The sequence below is a fragment of the Larus michahellis genome, chromosome Z (genome assembly GCF_964199755.1).
Source record: "Larus michahellis chromosome Z, bLarMic1.1, whole genome shotgun sequence".
Classification (NCBI taxonomy): Eukaryota; Metazoa; Chordata; class Aves; order Charadriiformes; family Laridae; genus Larus; species Larus michahellis.
In genome coordinates this window covers 12324035-12342792 of record NC_133930.1, presented here as the reverse complement: position 1 = coordinate 12342792, position 18758 = coordinate 12324035, and the positions used below count along the sequence as shown (strand labels likewise).

The following is an 18758-nucleotide window of genomic DNA, read 5'->3' as shown; positions in this document are numbered from 1 at the left end:
AGGGATCCTTTGAAAATCAGAGTACTTCTGATGTCATGACACTTGGGTCTGGCTTGGAAATCATCCAAAGGATTCCGTCTCTGTGCTTGGGTATGATTAAATTTCTTTTAAAAATTGAGATTTTTGAGGGACTGTGACCACCTCTGGAATGCGGTAAATTAAATCCTTTGTTATCTATCGACAGACATCACAGGGGTTACAGCAGTGCAAACCTCTCTTCATTTCAGACCTTGTCACTGGATACTTTCCACTTGGGGCGGGAGGGTGAGGAACACGATGTGGAGACAGGTGTCTCCGGAGCGCCTGCGTCCAAGCACCCAGGTCCTGCTTTTATTCCTGTTGTCTCCGAGTCCGGAGCGGCTGTGTGAGAGAGACGAGGGCTTAGCCCTGCGAGAAACACTCAGAGTTTTCACTGGCTTCAATACAGCAAGTCCTGTCTTTGCTTACTCATTATTTGTATAAAGGCAAAGCAGTAATTACAAAGAATAAACATCTCAAAAATCCTCTCAACAGCAAAAGCAAAAACACAAAAAAAAAATCTGCCATGCAGAACTCCCTTGCTTAACTGAGCACGGGAATAGAGAAAATGAACGTGCAGCGGCACCTACAGCAGAGAAATACCTTGAAGTCGGCGGCTCACAGCACGAACAGCAGAACGTGGTGACAGCCGATGCTGCGCAACAGAGGGAAAACTTCTGACAAGCCCCAGAGTTTCCCAAGGAAGAGTCCATCTGTCACAAGCCTTCTTCTGGGTGCCGGACAACATACCAAAGGGCTTAACAGCTTAATCATAGCTGATTCTTATATGGGGCTCTGCATTGTTTATTTATTTATTTATTTTACTATTAGGGTCTTCCTGTTACAGACAGGGGAAACTGAGACACAGAGCGGTGAAGTGACTTATTCAGAAGTTATCTGTGGCAGAGCAAAAAGTAGAAGGGAGTGTTGCTTGAGTCTCTTACACATCTTTATTTCTTCTGTGCCGGTTTAGTAGAGGAGTTACAGCTTGTTACTTGCACATCCCTGACTTTTCTGTAATAATATTTATGTACGGACTGTTGCTCACATGTCCCTGATTTTTCTGGCTGTAAAATGAGGTTATTTATACTACAGGTGAAAGTGCCAGTAAGGCTGATTTGCACACCCTCATTTCCCTGGAGCCTCTCATACTGGTAGGAAGTTCTGTGGTGATCAAAGCCAACGCGTTGGCCAAACATTTTGCAAAGGCATAGTCGTTTTGCGGGTTTGCTCCCCTGGTCCCAGGCAGTTAAACTGTGAAAACAGGATACGGTACGGCGGGCCAGACCTGATGCGCTACTTTATCGAAGTCTGTTGTCGTTAATCTCCTTTTTTATGAATGGCGGGGAAGTGGCAGCCGTACACAAGGATAAACAACCGTCGCAGCAGAGATGCTTTGAACTGCCCTGTTGCTTTGGGAAAGAGATACAAGATAAAGCCGGATCTGGAAAGCATCAGTGATGGTGCACCGAGAGCCGCCGGTCACCCCCGCGGCTTCGGTCCTTTCCATCACTTTCTTCCCGCTCAGCCTGGGGCGGGCACCCCCGGACCTGTCCCGTGCAGCCACGGCGGGGGGCTGGGAGGGCACCAGGAGGGGTACACCGCTGTCCCCTCACCCCCGCCGCACATCTGCCGCGACCCCGCCACATCTGCCCGCCGGCCCGCCTCGCCCCGCCCCGCCCCGCCGCGGGGGCCGCATCTGCCGGCACATCTGGGCTGGGCGCGGGGGCCCCTCCCCGCGGGCACATCTGGCGGCAGCGGCGGCGGCGGCGGCGGCGGCGGGGGGCGGCCCCTCCGCCGGGGCGGGAGGAGCGGCGGGTCGGCGCAGCCCCGCCGCCGGCCGGGGCGGGCAGAGCCGGCGCGGAGCGCAGGGGAGAGGCGGCCCGATGGGGCGGCCGTCCGGCAGCCTGGCCCCGTTCCGCCTGCTGCTGCTGCTGGCGCTGGGGCACGCCTGGACCTACCGGGAGGAGCCGCAGGACGGCGACAGGTGAGTGTCCCCCCGCCCGCGGACCCCCGTGCTCCTCTTCCTCTGCGTTTCCCCCTGCCCCACATCCACTACCCGCTTTTATTTTCTCTCTCTCTCTTCCCCACCCCCGTTAATAATCCCACTCCCGGCCTTGCAGGGAGGTTTGCTCCGAGAACAAAATCGCCACCACCCGGTACCCCTGCCTGAAGCCCACGGGCGAGCTCACCACCTGCTTCAGGTGAGCGCCGCGGCCGCGGTGGGGGGTGGACACGGAGCGGCGGGGGACGCGCTCGGGGCTCGCTGCCCCGGCTGGGCGGGGGGGTGAGGGGGAGGAGAGCGGGGGACACAGGCGTGTTGGTGTCAGGCGCGGGGACAAGCAGCTGTGGCATCTTTTGCCTCCCCGCTGCTCCCCGCGAACCCACCCCGGCGTTTCTGCCCCCCGGGAACGGGATAAGTCGGTCACGTCCCTCTCCCGTTCGGCATCTCCCGTGGCAAGTCCCGCTGTTGCCCACGCGAAAGGTTTTAGTAACCCCGCTGCAAAGGCATCGCTGGAGAGGGTGCGTGTGGTTTTGGTTGCCGTATCCTGTCCACAGGTCATTGATGCAGTGCGAGAGGCTTCCTCTGACTTAGGATGCCTAGAAGGGCATCGGAGCTATAGCTGCATCAGTTGCGGGATGATCAGTGAGATGATAACTGGAGTCATGCCACCCAAAACACGTTTACATTTAGGTAGATGAATCATGCCCTTAGAATGAGTAACTTCTTCAGCAACCAGCTCTGGGGGAGACTTCAGCAGAGGCCTCTCAAGTTAAGTAAGATGAATCCAACCTGGAGTTTTCGATTTTCAGCTGTGCATTTGAGAAACATCGTCTGCTTTTCACAAGAACTTTAAAGCTGTTTTAATGATGACAAATGTCCAGAACAGTTGACAATAGATGTGCTTTTGGAGAAATATATGCAAAGTACGAGCTCACACGTATCCCTTTACTGATTAGTCCCATCCCCACAGATGAGATGTTTCATCTGTGAAAGCTGCTTCTTGTGAGAGGCTACTTTGTGGAGGCAGCTGTGCTCTGCTTGTGTGTGTATGCCTGCGTGTGGCACGGAGCCACCTATGTATAACTCAAATAAGATAAGGCACATTCATACTGGCAAAAAGCGTTACAGAGAGTGTCCATTTCTTCCTAGAGTGTTTTCTGTTTGGCATAAACACCAGAGAGCTGCAGGCGCACGGTGCAGCAGTGTTGTGCCTCACTCATGCACTCGGGGCTGGTTTGTGCCCTCCGGCAGCCACAGCCACCTGGGAAGGTGTCACGCCGCTCCCCAGGTCTCAGCAGCATTAGCATTCTTACAGCTGACGGGAAGGGTGCTGCGAAGAGTGGAGACCACCCTTCCCTCCTTCCCTTATCTTCTCTCTCCTCTCCCTGTGAGGGTGAGGCAGACCCCGCTTATAGGCAGCTCTGTATCACACAGCAGTGCGCAGCACCTTTTGGAGAGCGGCAGCGTGTGGGTTTCGCAGGGAAGGAGAGTACATGGTTGAACCTTCGGCGTTTCTCCACTTTGGGAGCAGAGCACTGGGGTGAGCAAGGTTGTGCTGACTTGGGGGGTGTTACTGAAGGAAAAACCCAGAGTAGGAGCTGCATAAAGCAGCTGTGCACATGACAGTCCTGCTCATTACTCCCAAATCCATGTGAGCAAAGTGGGTCTGCTTGGTGTGAAGTGGATGAGGGCTTCACGGGCTCCACCGGCTGCTGTGGGCCACCGTGCAAAGAAAGCAGGACTCTGTCCTGCTGACAAGTCTCACTTGTACTTTCTTGATCCTGGCTAAGGTACTTCTGACCTTTGGGCTCTGGTTCTGCCGAGCCCTCCCTCCCTCCACAGCTCTCCCCCTGCACAATCCCAAGCAGTATTCACCATCCCAAACCAGCACAGACTGTGAATGAGCATTTCCAAATCACTGCATTGCACTCTAGGTTGTTTGGGTTCATGTTTTCAAACCTTTTCTATTATCTATGACTGCTAGGGCTGCCTTGCTTTAAAAAAGAAAAAAAATCAATTTCCGTGTAATCATGTGTTTTCAAGGTCTAGCCTTTAGGGTTGGGTGAGGAGGACTCCATCCCCCACCCTGCGAGCTCTCTTCCGTGATGTCCATATGCACAAGAGCAGGGCAGCATCTCCGAAATGGAGGCGTGTGGCTCAGCAGAGGACACACTTGTGCTGCGGTGTGCCCCTGGTCCTGCCCCTCGGAGCTGTGCCACGCTCTGACACGGACCAGCAGCATCACCCACCCGTCATGGTGAACCTTAGGGGAAGAGAGCAGCCCCATTGCTCCTGCTAGCAAGGTGGGCTTCCAGCAGGCACACGGAAATGACCTCATCAGAACATGTTTCAATTTAAGTTTAATTAATATTTTGAGACGACAGGAAACTTGCTAGCGTTGACTAAGCCTGTGATGCCTCAAGGTGGGTTTTGTTTCGTAGGACATCCAAGTGCTTTAGGATTCAGTTTTCACACCTAGAGTGACAGCGAACATTTAAAAATCTTCAGCTGGACAGAAACTCAGCAGTGGCTTTAGGGGAGCTTTCACTCCAGGTTTCGGAGAAACTTGACTTTGGTCTTCTAATATTTATTGTTACAAAATTTCATTTTTTTTATCTTCCTAGACAGTTTTTTTTCACAGTATTTCATAATGACAATAGTTATGAATAATACAGTAATTTATATACAGTGTTAGATGTAGTTTAAAAGGATAGTTAATGTCAGCTGCTATTTATTATTAGCATACACAATTTCTTTTCTAGGTCAAAGTACCTCTTATGTAGAAATTAAACAAACTGACACAAAATTTATCTCAGGTCATAACACGTCAGGCATGAGGCAATGTGCACCACTGCTAATGATATGCTGTGCAATTAGTTAAATAAAAAAAGAAATAAATTTGAAGTCAGATGTCAAAATTCCTGAGGAAAATTAGTTTTCCAAAGCATAAATTCTTGACTGAAAGCAATTTCATCCTTTTATTCCTCCTGCTGGAATTTTTCATGAAAATCAGCATGTTTGCAGAGCCCTTCAATAAAAATAGCATCTTTTCATCACAAAAAAATATTTCTTGAAAAATTTTTTTTGACCAGATTTACTCATGAATAAAGATGAGCCAAATGGAGGGCCAAGCCAAAAGTGGGGCCAAGCACTGAGAATATATTGGCATTTTTCCCTGTGGTCATAGCAACCTTGTACATAATTAGACGTATTTTTCCTTTTTGAATGTGTGCAGTCTGGCCCTTGGCTTAGTTCGGTTTGTATTTTTTTAGATGTTCTCTGTATTTATTTTCATAAGAGTACAGAGGAACAGATGCAAAAAGCAGTGGGAGCTTGTACAATATCTTTTCAGTGCAAATCTCATGTAAACTCTTGCATGTAACTGCACAAGGTACCCGGAAGTAATGGCCCCATCATGTAGGTACAGAGAATAAATTCTGCAGATTTGGTGATAATGTGGTAGTCCAGTAAGATTTTGAATTGCTGCTGTATGCAAAATTCATCGAATTTGATGAAATTTGGGCAGCATGAGAACATGAGGCCCCAGTCACGTGTTTCTGCCTGCTCCAGCTATTTGAGTGATGTTAACCTGTTTCACTTTTGGATAGACTTTTAAACAATTTGTTGGCATGTTGAATTACATGAATGTTGCTGCAGTTTTCTTCAGTGCTTCCACGCATTATCCCTTGGATGTGACAATCCAGTTTGCACATCTTAGCCACAGCCCTTTTCGTTGCAGTGCGTCATTCATTTTCATTTTAAACAGTGCTACCGTACATTGTTTCTGTGGTCCGGAAGGAAAAGCAGCGTCTGGAATAGGCATCCCCTTGCCTAATCCTGGTCCTGTAGCTGTTTTCCTGTAAGGGGATGGTAGTGGTTATGTCCCTTCCAAGTTCAGGAGGCTCAGCATCTAATCTGGTACAACGCATTGATTGGGTTGCTCCCTTTTCAAAAAACAGCAAAACTTGGTCACGTAATTAACTGTTGTATATTAGGAGAGATAAATATTATAATCAGTCATAATTCAGAGTGTAGTGAAAATGATTCAGAAAGACAGTATGCAGACTGAAGAGAAACATTTGCTAGTGGGAAGCTGTTTGCTTATCACCAGTTGTAGGAAGGTTCAAGCATGAAACAGGTGGGAAAATGAGAATATTTGTATCCCCTGACTCTGCAAATCACTTTGTCTTCTAGATACTTAAATATTGTTGTATATTGACTTGAAAGAAATAGTTCTGCTCCTTTTCAGATTTTTTTAATAAAAATTAAGGGATGAATTAAGGAAACCAGCACACGTGAATCAGACAGATGAAAATTTTAACCTGGATCTGCGTAGCCTGCAAGAACACTTTAGCCATTCCCTTCATGGGCAAAGGAAAGGGTTTTTTTTCTTCTATTCAGCTGTAACTATCAGTCTTCTCAACTTGCAAATAAAATTGACTAAATTAGTTGACAAAACTGATTTTTTTAAACGAATAGTCTATTGATCTGGTGAGAGAACTTGTCCGTCTTTCTCTGACATCATGGTGACCACTCTCTATTTCCTGCATATTTTGCTGAAAATTAAGTGTACGAGTTTGTCAAGGAACATATTATACCCTAATTCTGTGTGTGTAGTTGTGGAGGCTGCAGGGCCGGCAGAAAGTCGGAGGTTTAGAATAAGAGTGCTTGGCAGAATAGTCCTAGCTAGTGATGGTAAAATCTCTGTAAAGATGAGGCAAATCTTTACATGTTATATCTGCAAATAAGCGCCATGTTGTGGGGCTTAAATCTTGGCTTAGAACTTAACTCAGTAACTTTTTTGTAGTATTTTGCAAGCAAAAGGTTTTTTAAGTAGGGTGAACACAATTCAATGTAGGTCGTCAGCTTCTTCATCTGATAATTAGCAGCTAGAAGTACTTTACAGAGGCCCTCCCTACATTTCAGGTTTTAAATTTTGCTGTGAAAGATTGCTCTACACTTCACAACAAAAAGACAATTCAAATGTATTGCAGAAGAGAATGCGGGTATACTTAACATCCTACTTCACTCTGATGCTAACCAGAGATCGCATGCCTCAAAAAGCATTTCTTTTTACTCTCCTGAATGCTGATATTGCTGGTAGAGCCTACTATTTTTAGACTGTATCATTTTGCACATTCTTAAAAGATAAAAGTAATTGCAAGTGAGTTGGATTGTAGCTGTTTCACAAAGAGCAGCATTTTCACTAATATGCCCTTGGGGACCATATGCAATTCCTGGTTCCCAGATACTCAGCGAGCGTGTTGCAGAGCTTTCCAACAGGAATAAAAAAAATTGCTGTATACAATTTTGAAGCTTTCAGCTGGAGTAAGCAAGGATGACATTTTGCCATCTTATCTTCTGACTTTTCTTTTTAGACATTTCATTTTTTACTGCTGCCGTTGTGTTTCCTCTCTGAAGTTTTGCTGACCATTTCAGTTTTAATGGAATTGAAAGATCCCCAATTGATATAACAGAAAAAACAAGAAATTTGCCTGACTAGAGCAAAGTACTGCTTAATCTCCAGTTATCTTGCAGGGAAATGCACTCCATGGAGGAACTTTGCTGGAAATTTAGGAGAGGATATGATTGTGAATTTTGATTTGGTTTTAGAAAACTAACCGTACACAACAGCTGTAATCACGCATCTCCCAAAAGATTTTCTTTGTATTTCAATACGCTAACAATTTTTCTTTTGCACGTAGTTCAGTGGTGAAGTGACATAAGCTGCTAACTGTGCATCACTCAGGGTAGCATCAGCGTCTGAAACATGCACACATAGACTGTGGGCGCTACTGAAAAAAGCCGCAGAAAAGCTACTTGGTGATTGGGTTGAGAATGAGGAGTGTCAGAACCTATTAATTTATTCGTCCTATGAGGGAGGCTGTGCCTATGCATGTAGTACTGGGCCTTTTGAACTCCATATCAAACCATCATCGTGAAAACGATGTGTTCAGCAGCTCCGTGACGTGGCACATCCGTGGAAGGAGTGCTGCTCTCCGAGTCTCACGAGTACCAATTCTACTAATTCCTTCACTAGCATGGTGTTTATGAAGAGATGCAACAAACATAAGTGTTCCCCCAGTTAAAAAGCTTTTGGTTTCTGTTTTATATATGCATTTTAAAAAAATCTTCCTGGAAATTGTCATCACAGGTAGACTTCTGTGCAGACAAATAAAGAAAATTTTGTTTCAGTACACAACTGTCTTACAAAACACCGTATGCTACAACGACGCTAAAACATTTTTCCCAGCTTTCCTAGAATATTTTCTCACTATTGCTTTGGAAGTAGCACTTCTAAGTGTCGTGGTTCTGATTGCAGTCAGTCCTTAGTTTGATTCGATTTAATTTGCTGTGATTGCCAAGGGAACAGATTGCTCGCAGTTACTGAGACAAATTGTCAGTATCTGCCAGTGAAGAGTAACACCAACGCCACACATGTGTCTGTAGGTTTCCATACCACATTTGGGTGTCCATAACTTTCTGGGCCACTTCGCTCTCTCAGGTGCTAAGGATCTTAATTTTTACTGAGTTTCGGTGAGGTTAGGGACACTTGAGATCTCAGCAGATGTGGATGCTACTGGCTGGAGCAAAGCAGCCTCCTGCAGCAAAACGCGGTGCTGCTGTGGGTTTGCTCTGCAGTGTCTCCTCTCTACAGCCAGTTCACTCCAAAATGAACCAATATAATTAATGATCTTTCGGAACATTGCATAATGACTGTGAGTGGTGCACTGAGGTAGGATGTGCTACAATTAAAGGTCTGGCATAATGGTTGTTTGCATAGTCTAGAAGTTTTTGATGTTGACATCAAAGCACCTTGAAGAATTTTAAAACTGGCAAGTCAAGAGCTTTATGATAAGTGCCCTCCTTGGTGGTTTGATCGATAATGAAATCCAGGTGCATTGCATTATGGTTTTCATCTACAGAATATAGGGTTAAATATGAACTGACTTTCCTGGGCATGTTGTCTAGCTCAGAGACTCCAGACAAACAAAATAGTAGCCCCAGGGCCTCCCGTGGCTTATACAAAATATGTAATAAAAATAGGCCGCCAAAGGGAATATGACTTTTGTAATCATCCTAAGTATTGTATATGCTCGCTGAGGTCAGGTTACAAACAAAAACACACATGCATGCACCCTGTGGAAGATGTCTGTTCTCCCAACTAGACTTGGAGCTAAGCTGCAGAAGTGGATGCATCTTCCCTTGACAGCCTCTCCCCTTCTTTTCTTACTCAGTTTGGACAATCTCTTTCCCCCTCTGTAAAGTGCAGGTCCATTTGGGGGCAGGAGAAACACCTCACAGGCAGATATTTAAAGTGCCCTTTCAGTCTTTGCGCAGTTCAGATTGCCTTCACTCATTGTCACGTCACAGAATTATTGGGAAGCAGCTGAACATGAAATATTTAAACTACACTTGGAAAAATAGATCAGGCTGGCTAGATATCCCAGGTAAGATGGGATTGCCCATATTCTGCTGTGAAAGCCATTGCCCAGTAGGAAGAGCATCTGGGCGACAGGTTTTCTGAGACTTCTGCTGCACTTGCCTGTTTTTCTGTCATTGTGTGTTTGGGAGAGCACTTACTGCGTGTGGGCAACAAGGTCACACAAGGCAGGTTTGTGCGAGATACCTGGTGTGGCCCCGGCCGCTGATTTACAGATGTGCAGAGGAACATACCACATTTCAGGTTGCACTTGCTCTTGTGCCGTACTGGTCATTTGGGGCATGTGTGATTTTGGCTTTCACTGAGATTGTGCTGAATTCTCACAACCCTGAGTTTAATCTTTTGGTTTTGTCTCCACTGCAGTGCCCTGAGTCCTGAGATGACTTTTCTCTCAATGTGTGAGTCATTGCTGAGTGTTCAGTATCAGTGTCACTTCAGCTGGAGCTGTTGGGGATGGCAGAGGGTTTGCTTTGTTCTACATCAGTGACAGGGAGAAGCTCTGCTCTGGAGACCCTGGCTTGTGTTGCTTATGTCTCCTGCAGACCCATGTGGGTCACTCCAGGGTTCCTCTCTTTAAAATTCCTGCTTACTAAGAGGCTGAGACTTGTGCCTACCATTCACGTAAGCAGAACTGACTTTGATTTACAGCTAAAAAAACCCCAGACTTTCCCCTAATTCTGCCCAGAATTTTTTTCCCTCTGTTGTCCATTTTCTGTTTGCTGGGTTTCAGTTTTCAAACTAGTGGTGGCTTCTTCTGTAAACTAACAGTAGCGAATGTCACTCTACTGCTCTACTTGGCCGTTTCTTCTGTGTTGTTCCAATTGTAAGCAGAAACAATGGAGAGCAGAATCCATACAGTGCTGACTTCAGTTCTTCTTGGCTTAGGAAGAAAAAGCAATTTGTTTGCATCTCCTTGAGGGTAGCTCTGTTTAACAGTTGAAGAAAAAAACAATTTCAGTTGCAGACAGTAATCTCAGAGCTTAGTTGTGTTTGGAAAATCCTTCTCGCTTAAAGAGTGTTTTCCATCATGTTGTGTTGATTTAATTGTTGATCCTGGTTCAAAAAATGAAGTACGAGACCATAAAGCATTTAGTGTACCTCCAGCTATTAAAAAACACGTACCTCTGGGTTTTTTGTTAAACTTAAGTTCCAACCACATCCATTTTAATTGATGATCTGTGCTGGAATTCAAATAAGGTGTATTTACACAGTGATTCTATTCACTGTATTAATATTAGCAGCCATTCAGTAGCAAATGTGCATCAAACAATTTTTCTCCTTCCTCTTCAAATGGGCTGGAAGCTAAAGTGGTGCATACATGATGTTTAAAACAGTGAAGAGAGGCAAAATCAAAGCTACAATCTGAGTTTTTAAATGGATTGTTCTTGGAGAATGAATAGGCTTATTATAAGTCAAAGGCAAGTTACGCTAGAGAGAGTGAGCTTGGAGAAATATAGGACAATATTCATCTGGGCTAGCAAGTGTATGACAAACAATAGCCTTTCTATGGAGAAATTAATGGTGCATACCTTCTGATGTAAAACAGCAGTGTTCATGTTGGCTTCATAGTCTCATTGCCCTCCCTCGAGGGGGAAGGTTGACCACCTAATTCTCCATAACAAGACGCGCAAGTCCAAGAAGTTAGATGGTACAGTCTGCTAAATGGATGAAGAAATACACGAAGCAGTATTGTAATATTTTACGAGTAATGGGTAAATGCTGACAATTTAGAAAATTGTGAAAACACACCAAAAAAACTATGCTCACAATTATTTTTATAAGAGAGAGCAAATAGCTTTATTGGCTGTGTTACTTCATTGTAAATAACTTCCTGCTTAGAGCTCTGATGTCTCAGTGGAATGTTAATATCTCTGTGATCACATTCAACACATTTAATATATGTTGTAAATCTGACATCTTGCCTATTCAACAAGACGTTATTATCATACTCAATTTTCATTATGGAGTTTATTATCATAGCTGCACCAAAAAAAGTGGTGTCATTTCCTAAACATTGCTCTCTGGAATTCTGACAAAACCCCTTAGTTTAGAGATTATTGCCTTTGAGAATTGAAATGAGTTATAATTCAAACAAAAATAGCCAAAGGGAAAATTATTTTAATCTTTATAATAGCATCTGTGGGAAGAGAAGAAAATGGGTGAAAATGGGGTTGAGGCTCTTTGGTAGATCTTAGTGGTTGAGAAGCAGAGAGTGAAAGAGAGACTTGAGGGACCAGGGGTCACTAGAGCTACTGTTTGGTAAATGCTTGATCCTCCTGGGGATATGTGCCTCTAATGGCAGCTTCCCAAGGCTGCAAGGAGCAGTGGCAGACGGGCACGTTGGTGGTCTGGGCTGATCTCTGCCCGCTGCTTGGAAACCACTAGCATGATGAACCCAACCGTGGTTGGGCTGTTGGTCTGCACCATGGCCCAGACAGTCTACGGGCAAGCGTTGCCTCAGACTCTGACTCTTGTGGTGCCTCAGATGTTGGCTTCTTGATATATTACATAATATGCTGCTTATATGGAAAATAGTATATTTGCTTAGGCAGATGTAGAAAGGTTGTTTTGATGTATATGTGAATTTAAAAAGCTCATTAGATTGTTTTGGGTTGTTTTGTTTTTCCTGAAGGATGTGTATGTCTGCTCCACTGGACTTCCTGCTCCCTGGAGGCTACAAATGCATGTACAGAGAGCAGCTGGTGACACCACTTTAAATTCCAGAACTGAGAGATGAGGAGCCTATAGCAAATGGGTCATTCCTTTATATTTTTTTTTTTTTTGAATTTTCATGGAAAAATTCTCATTTCGAGCTTTTCTGATTTTAAAATGAAGAAACACAAAATGGAATGTGATTAAAAATGGAGAAAGTGGGATACATTTTTATTCTGCCTTGTCCTGCTTGCCTTCTAGCTTGTCTCACAGCAAAACAGAAGATACTAAAAACTTTACTTCTGAGAGTGTTTCCCTGCACACTCTCACCCTCCAGTTCTCCACATTTCTTTCTTCCAGATAAAAAACAGTCAATTATGGATAAGGAAGGGAAAGAGGGGACTACCTGACACTTCCCAGTTTTCAGACCCTTCTGTGAAGAGTCTGCTTTAGGAGTCCAGGCTCCATGTGCTCTCTCTGTACACAGTCAAGAGGGAGAAAGGGAAAGAGTTCTCTTTCAGGCCAAGTTAACATGTCCTATCTCCTCTTAGTTTTAAAACTTCTTAAAAAGAAATAAAAATTTCCTTTTAATATGACCTCAGTGAAGACCTTTACCCGCAGAAGTTTTTATAAAGACAGACCTGTGGTCCTGGCATCTCCTCTGGGTTTGAAGTAGATTCAGAGTGCATTCAAACCTTATCCTTGTATCTGATCTTAAATTACGTCCTTTTCCTGCAGAAATTTCTCTCTGTGGTTCAAGAAGACTAATTACTATACAGGAATGTGTTTGCAGGACTCGTCCTTTCTTAATTGCTCTTAGAAGCTCACCTGTGTTAAAGGATGGCTCTTTTGGTCCCCTACGTGGGCACTGAAGATGTTGTATGAAAAGATTTGCAGAGTGTTGCATTTCTATAGCTCTGCTGACTTCCCTGGACCTATACCAGAGGGCGTCAGTTTGGGAATTCTTCATAATTCTTCTTAGTGTTCCATGAAAAAAAGAACGCAAAAAGTTCTTAAAGCAGACTGAATGCATGTTACCAACGAAGTGAGGTCCCTGCTTGACTTTCCAAGCTGAGTTTATTGGCCAGAGTCTTGTTTGCGCTGTTTTTTGTCCTCATGCTGACCCATACTTGAGCTGCAGTTTTATTGAGCATGCCTGGAAGGGTCCTTGGCGGTGCTTCTCCAGATTTACATCAGCGGGTGCACAGCGATGCTGGGGGGGGAATGTTCTTTAACCTTAGGGTGGACTTGCCAGGAGTTGACTTGTAGTTCTAGATCCTGGGCTAAATTTCTGTGCTCCTCAAGGAGCCGTATCATGCCAAATTCTGCCTTCAGTTACCCATTAAGGTTTACTGCAGGATGTCAGTATTAGTTACTTCTTCAGCCATAAAATGGAGGGAAAAGCCTAATTTATGCCTCACAGAAAAAAGAACTTGATAGCTTACGTTGAAGACGTAGTGTTCCTGTTATGGCAGAGAAGGTCGCTGTAAATCGAATCTTCAAATAACTTGCTGGACTTTGTTTACTTATGGTGATTTGCTGTCATTCCAGTTCAACAAAATGCTACTGTTTGAGATAAGAAGAAAATATGCTCCCTTTTTTTAAGTATATTTTTTCATATCCACTGAGAGATAAATTAGATTTTTGTGATGTTTTCTTATGTTGCAAAAATATCCAGAGTATTTCCACAGTGGGAGTAAGCTAATGGTACATCACTGGAACATCTCCAGTGAAAATAGCTATGGCGAAGTGAAAAGAGCAGCAGAAACCAAGTAGTCGGGAGCAAGAACGGCTAACATGTACACATATATTTATTTACACATCCACAGTTTGCAATATGGACTGCTGGATATTTTTAAGTACCAGGAAAAAGAGACTTCAAACGTTTTCATTGACCTTACGGCCATTACAGTTATAAGTTGTTCCAATGAAAAGAAAATTGTTCCAAGAAATTTTCCTTAAGGACTTGACAAAGATTTAATGCAGGAACAAATATATCTTCAGGATAGAAATAGAGAGGAAACTTTCTGTGTTCAGATTTCTCTTAATTGTATCTTAGGACTGAAGACCCTGGCTGTATTCCATATTGTCCCGTTTGGTGCTTTGCTCTGTAGGGCTTCTTTTTTGGGAGAAAGAACCAAACAAATATAGCAATCCTTTTATTAAATGCCATCTTGACTGTGCTTCTTGGAAATATAATCACCCAGAGGATGAAAAATTACAGCAAGTTGTTTATTACTGAAATGCAGTCTCAGTTGCAAGAAGATTAACTGTTTCAAAATATTCAATATCCTGCCTGCTACAATGGGATGCAGGTGGAAAAAAGCTGCAAAGCAGCATCAAAGGATTGGAAAAGTCGTTGTCGTGTCTTGCTCCGGAGGCATGTAATTGGTATTTATGGGAAATGCTTGAGAACACGAGTTTCGGAAGTGGTCCTTCCATCCCGGAGTTGCCTTATTAACTAAATGGGGCTGCTGTGGGGAAGACCTGAACCGTGAATCCTTACATCATCCCAAGCTGCCCGGTGATAATGGCAGAGCGAAGCAGAGGCTTCCAAAATTTGGGTCTGGAAGTCAACTGTCAAATGGGTGTTCTGCAGCCGCATATCAATAACCTAGTGAAAAGCTACTTTACTCCTTTTTTTTTTTCTTTTGTAGGAAAACTCTAGTTCCAAAGCCCATTTATATAGCATGAAAAAAGTCTGGTTTTGAGGAAGGTTCAAGGAAGGAGCAGGTTCTCGATAAATGCAGAAGCAGACGCTAGCTTCTGTTAGAAATAGTTTTAATTTTAAAAATGGCTAAGCTGCAGATTTTAAATAATTTTGAGTTTTTCCTTGTTACTGGAGACAAAATGTAGTTGTTTGTCTTTGATGATACTTTTCCATCTTTTACCTCATAGCAGGAAGACATTCCCCATTCGGAAGGCTCCCTGAAACTTTTCGTGATATCTTTATGAAGTGTAACTGTTAGTCTCTTGGAGAGAATAATTTTTTTTTGGCACCTCTCCTTACTGAAGCATGAGTTTTACAAGTAAATGCAAGACTTCTTTTTTATTTGGTAGCAGCTGTAAAAATAACAGCTTATTTGCCTGCTTTACTCAGACTAAATGCACTGTCTTTAAAAGACTTTGAGAGGCACAGACACCTACTGATTTTTGTTTGCATCGTTTATAGTAAGCCTTTATTACTTCTCTTACGAAATCTTTTTTATTTTTTTTAATTTCCTTCTTAAAAAATAAATTTTCCACAATGTACTTTTCTGTTAAATGCTCCGAGGTAGTTCATAGGCTACAGTTGGACGGTAAGTCATTCCCTTCGTAAAGTCAATGTTTAGATGGAGGCTTAGCCATAGAGCCCTTCATTTTTCCTTTCACAGCATGTAGCTGAAAATCATAACAAAAGGGAATTATTTATAAACTTAGCATCTCAACTGTTGAAGTTAGGATGGTTCTGGCAATGTCTTAGCTGTCTGTAATGGCAGAGCATGAATCCTCTTGGAAGAAATTCAGGTTGAGATATGACAGCATATACACATAAATATGCTACATAAATTACTGTCTCATCCAAGACAGCAAGAACACCTCGTGTTTGTTTTCTAGCGCCTGTGAACAAAAAAGTTAGCTAGAGTTAAAACCTGTTCTGCAGCACCAGTGCAAATTGGATGTAGCTCCATTGGCTTTGATCGAGGTTGTCTCGATTTATGCTGCTTCAAGCGATGGCGGAAATGACACGAGGCCCTGGAATTTAGCTTTTGTGAAATGTCTCCCAGTTCCCTCCAGGATGAAGTAATTTGATTGTATTTTTCAAGGAATCATCTAACTCAGCAGTTGTTGCATACGAGCAATTCTGGTTTTTTAGCACTTTTCTGCCTCACCATAGATTTTTGAAGTTATTTTTTTGACTGTGGGTAGTACAGGATTAATAAAACAAAACAAAACCAAAATCCCAAACAACGAACAAACCCCAGCTTGTTTTTTCCACGATTTCTTTGGATAGTCAGCAGTTCTGGGCCGCTTGTAAATAAATAAATAAAAGATGTGCAGTTTTAAACAATTTTTTAAAAAGTTGGAAATCTTCAGTAGACTGGTGTATCTTCACTAGATAAGTAGGCCTTTGCATTTATAACCCTGTCTTGTCAAGATCAGCATAAGTTTATTCTCAGACCTGTGATGCCCCGAGGGGCGGATCGTCAAACCATTTGAATGCTTGATTCCATTGATTTTGGTAGGAGTCAGGTGCCTACGTATCGTCTGAGGACCTGCTCTCAAGTAGAGGGCATATGGAATAAAAGATTAGTAAGGACCAGTTGATTTCTTTATGTGGTAGCACTTTGTAATTTACTGACATGAAAAAAAACAAAACAAAAACAAAACAACAACTAACCCAGATTACAAATCTCATACTAGAATATGATCAAGTCTGTGTTCAGTATCTTTGACAAGCTCACTGGGACGATTCTCTGTAGTCCCTCACCCTTAGATCACTCTCCCAGGTCTTGTCTGAATTCTCCTGCGTTTATCAACATCCCTGAACTGCGAAGAGCAGAAAAGATGCTTAATTTTAGGGTTATGTGTGCTGCTTCCAAATGCCAAGGCAGAACATACCCTCTCTTTTCCCTTGTTAATTATCCAAGAGTCTCAGCTGTGGTTTTGATTACAGGGCTGCATTTTTTCCTTCCTAGGTGTGTGACTTTAACTCATGGGTGACTTTACCTCAGGCAGCAAACTTCGATAGCTGACTCAAAGTTTTCTTCTTTACTTGCTTGCAAATATTTTAACTTTGTTAAAAGGTGCTGCAAGTAGGCAGAGAGGTGGAAAACACTTCAGCCTTATCAGGAGTCTGTAGAGAATGTGTAAGTCTGCCAAAACAGGAATTGGATGTGCCCAGAAGGGAGAAGCCCCCGCCAGCACCAGGGCACGGCAGAGTGACACTGTCCTCATACCTCATGGTACCGCGGGGTGAGTCTGAGAGGAAGTTAAAGACATGGACCTGATCACAAACATAAAGCTGCACAGACTTTGAACAGAGAATTAATCCTGGATCATTTTCACTCTGGGGCGTGTGGAGTCGGAAGTGCAGAGATGCAGGATGAGCTCCCCTGAAGCCCACAATCTGCCACGGTGGTGAAGAGGAAAAAGCCTGTTAACTTTGAATAAATAAGGGAAAAACAATGTCTTTGAAAACTCTGAGCTTCTTGTTTGAATTCAGAGAGAAACCGAGGCATGGTTTCCCCCGGGGCATCCAGAACCGTGAGGGGGTGCTCTGAAATGCCCCTTGTTCAGTCGGCTGAGAAGAGCCAAGGGCCATGCATCTTGGAGGAGAAAACTGTGTGTTTTGTGTCTGTTTAGAGATGTCACTCCGGTCAGGCTTTCTCCAGTGTTTTCCTAGAGGAATATATGCAATCAACGGAATGTTTGTGCTTTTCTAACACTCTTGCTTGGTGGATCATCGCCTCTGGTACTTAGATCTTTGGGAATGAGAGAAAATAAATAGTGGTCAAAACTTGGCAGGAGTTGATCCCCAGCAGGGATTACCTAAACCCTTTGCTGTTCCATGTATCATTTAAAGAGGCAGCTCATTGTAGGTAAAATAAATTTCTCTGGCCCAGTGGGAGTATTGAGGCAGTTGTCTCTATCAGGAGATGATGCTGGAAGCGAGAAGCTCATCAGCTGGCCAAGGCACAGGAGGAAGGTCTGGTTACGGTAAAAAGAGGAATTTGAAATGAGAAAGGCAAGTGTGGTGCCACAGTGTATGCAGCGAAGCAATTTCAGTAGTGGTGAGAAAATTTTAATACTACTGTGCAAACCCTTGGCGAGACCTCAGCTGGAAGAGCCTCTGCAATTCTGGATGTTAACTTGCAAGGAGGAGTCACACCTGGGACAAGGCTTTCAGAAACAGGGACAGCCCGTGTGATCGTTTAGAGGTGGAATGAAGCAACATCCCTTTTGGAAAGGTGCAAGCCAGTCCTAGTTTAAAAGTTACATAGCTATTTGAGTGATGATGAGTACCAAGCTTTAAGACATTGGTCTTTTTAGATGTAGTCCGTATTGAAGTGGAAATAGAGCTTCTAAATTTGGAAATGGTTTGCACTGGGAAGTCTGGACATGGTGATGGGACCCTTGCAGGCATCTATACTCAAGCACCTAACTTGGAGACTTGTCTTCTACTGCATAGCCCAGATGCTTTCAATAGCTTGCAAAACTGTGTGCAGTCATTTTCTTCCTTATGTATGTCATCTAGAGCACCCCCAAGGAGAAGGACTTGGGGGTGCTGGTGGACAAGAATCTCAACATGAGCTGGCAATGCGCACTTGCATCCCAGAAAGCCAACTGCATCCTGGGCTCCATCAAAAGAAGTATGGTCAGCAGGTCGAGGGAGGTGATTCTGCCCCCCTACTCCACTCTGGTGAGACCCCACCTGCAGTGCTGTGTCCAGCTCTGGAGCCCTCAGCACAAGAAGGACATGGACCTGTTGAAACGGGTCCAGTGGAGGGCCAGCAAGATGATCAGGGGGCTGGAGCACCTCTGCTATGAGGACAGGCTGAGAGAGTTGGGGTTGTTCAGCCTGGAGAAGAGAAGGCTCCGAGGAGACCTTATAGCCCCTTCCAGTACCTAAAGGGGGCCTACAGGAGAGATGGGGAG

General features: G+C 43.9%; 1 protein-coding gene across 1 annotated transcript in view; it reads left to right on the top strand.

Annotated features, from left to right (window-relative positions):
- Window positions 1–1808: 1808 nt before the first annotated feature.
- The window catches only part of CCBE1 (collagen and calcium binding EGF domains 1), a 101737-nt gene continuing 84787 nt past the window's right edge, over window positions 1809–18758 (top strand). Inside the window, exons 1-2 of the mRNA XM_074570420.1 lie at window positions 1809–2005; window positions 2142–2222. Of these exons, the coding sequence (XP_074426521.1) occupies window positions 1905–2005; window positions 2142–2222 (182 nt within the window). The 5' untranslated portion in view covers window positions 1809–1904. The remainder of the gene's footprint in view (window positions 2006–2141; window positions 2223–18758) is intronic.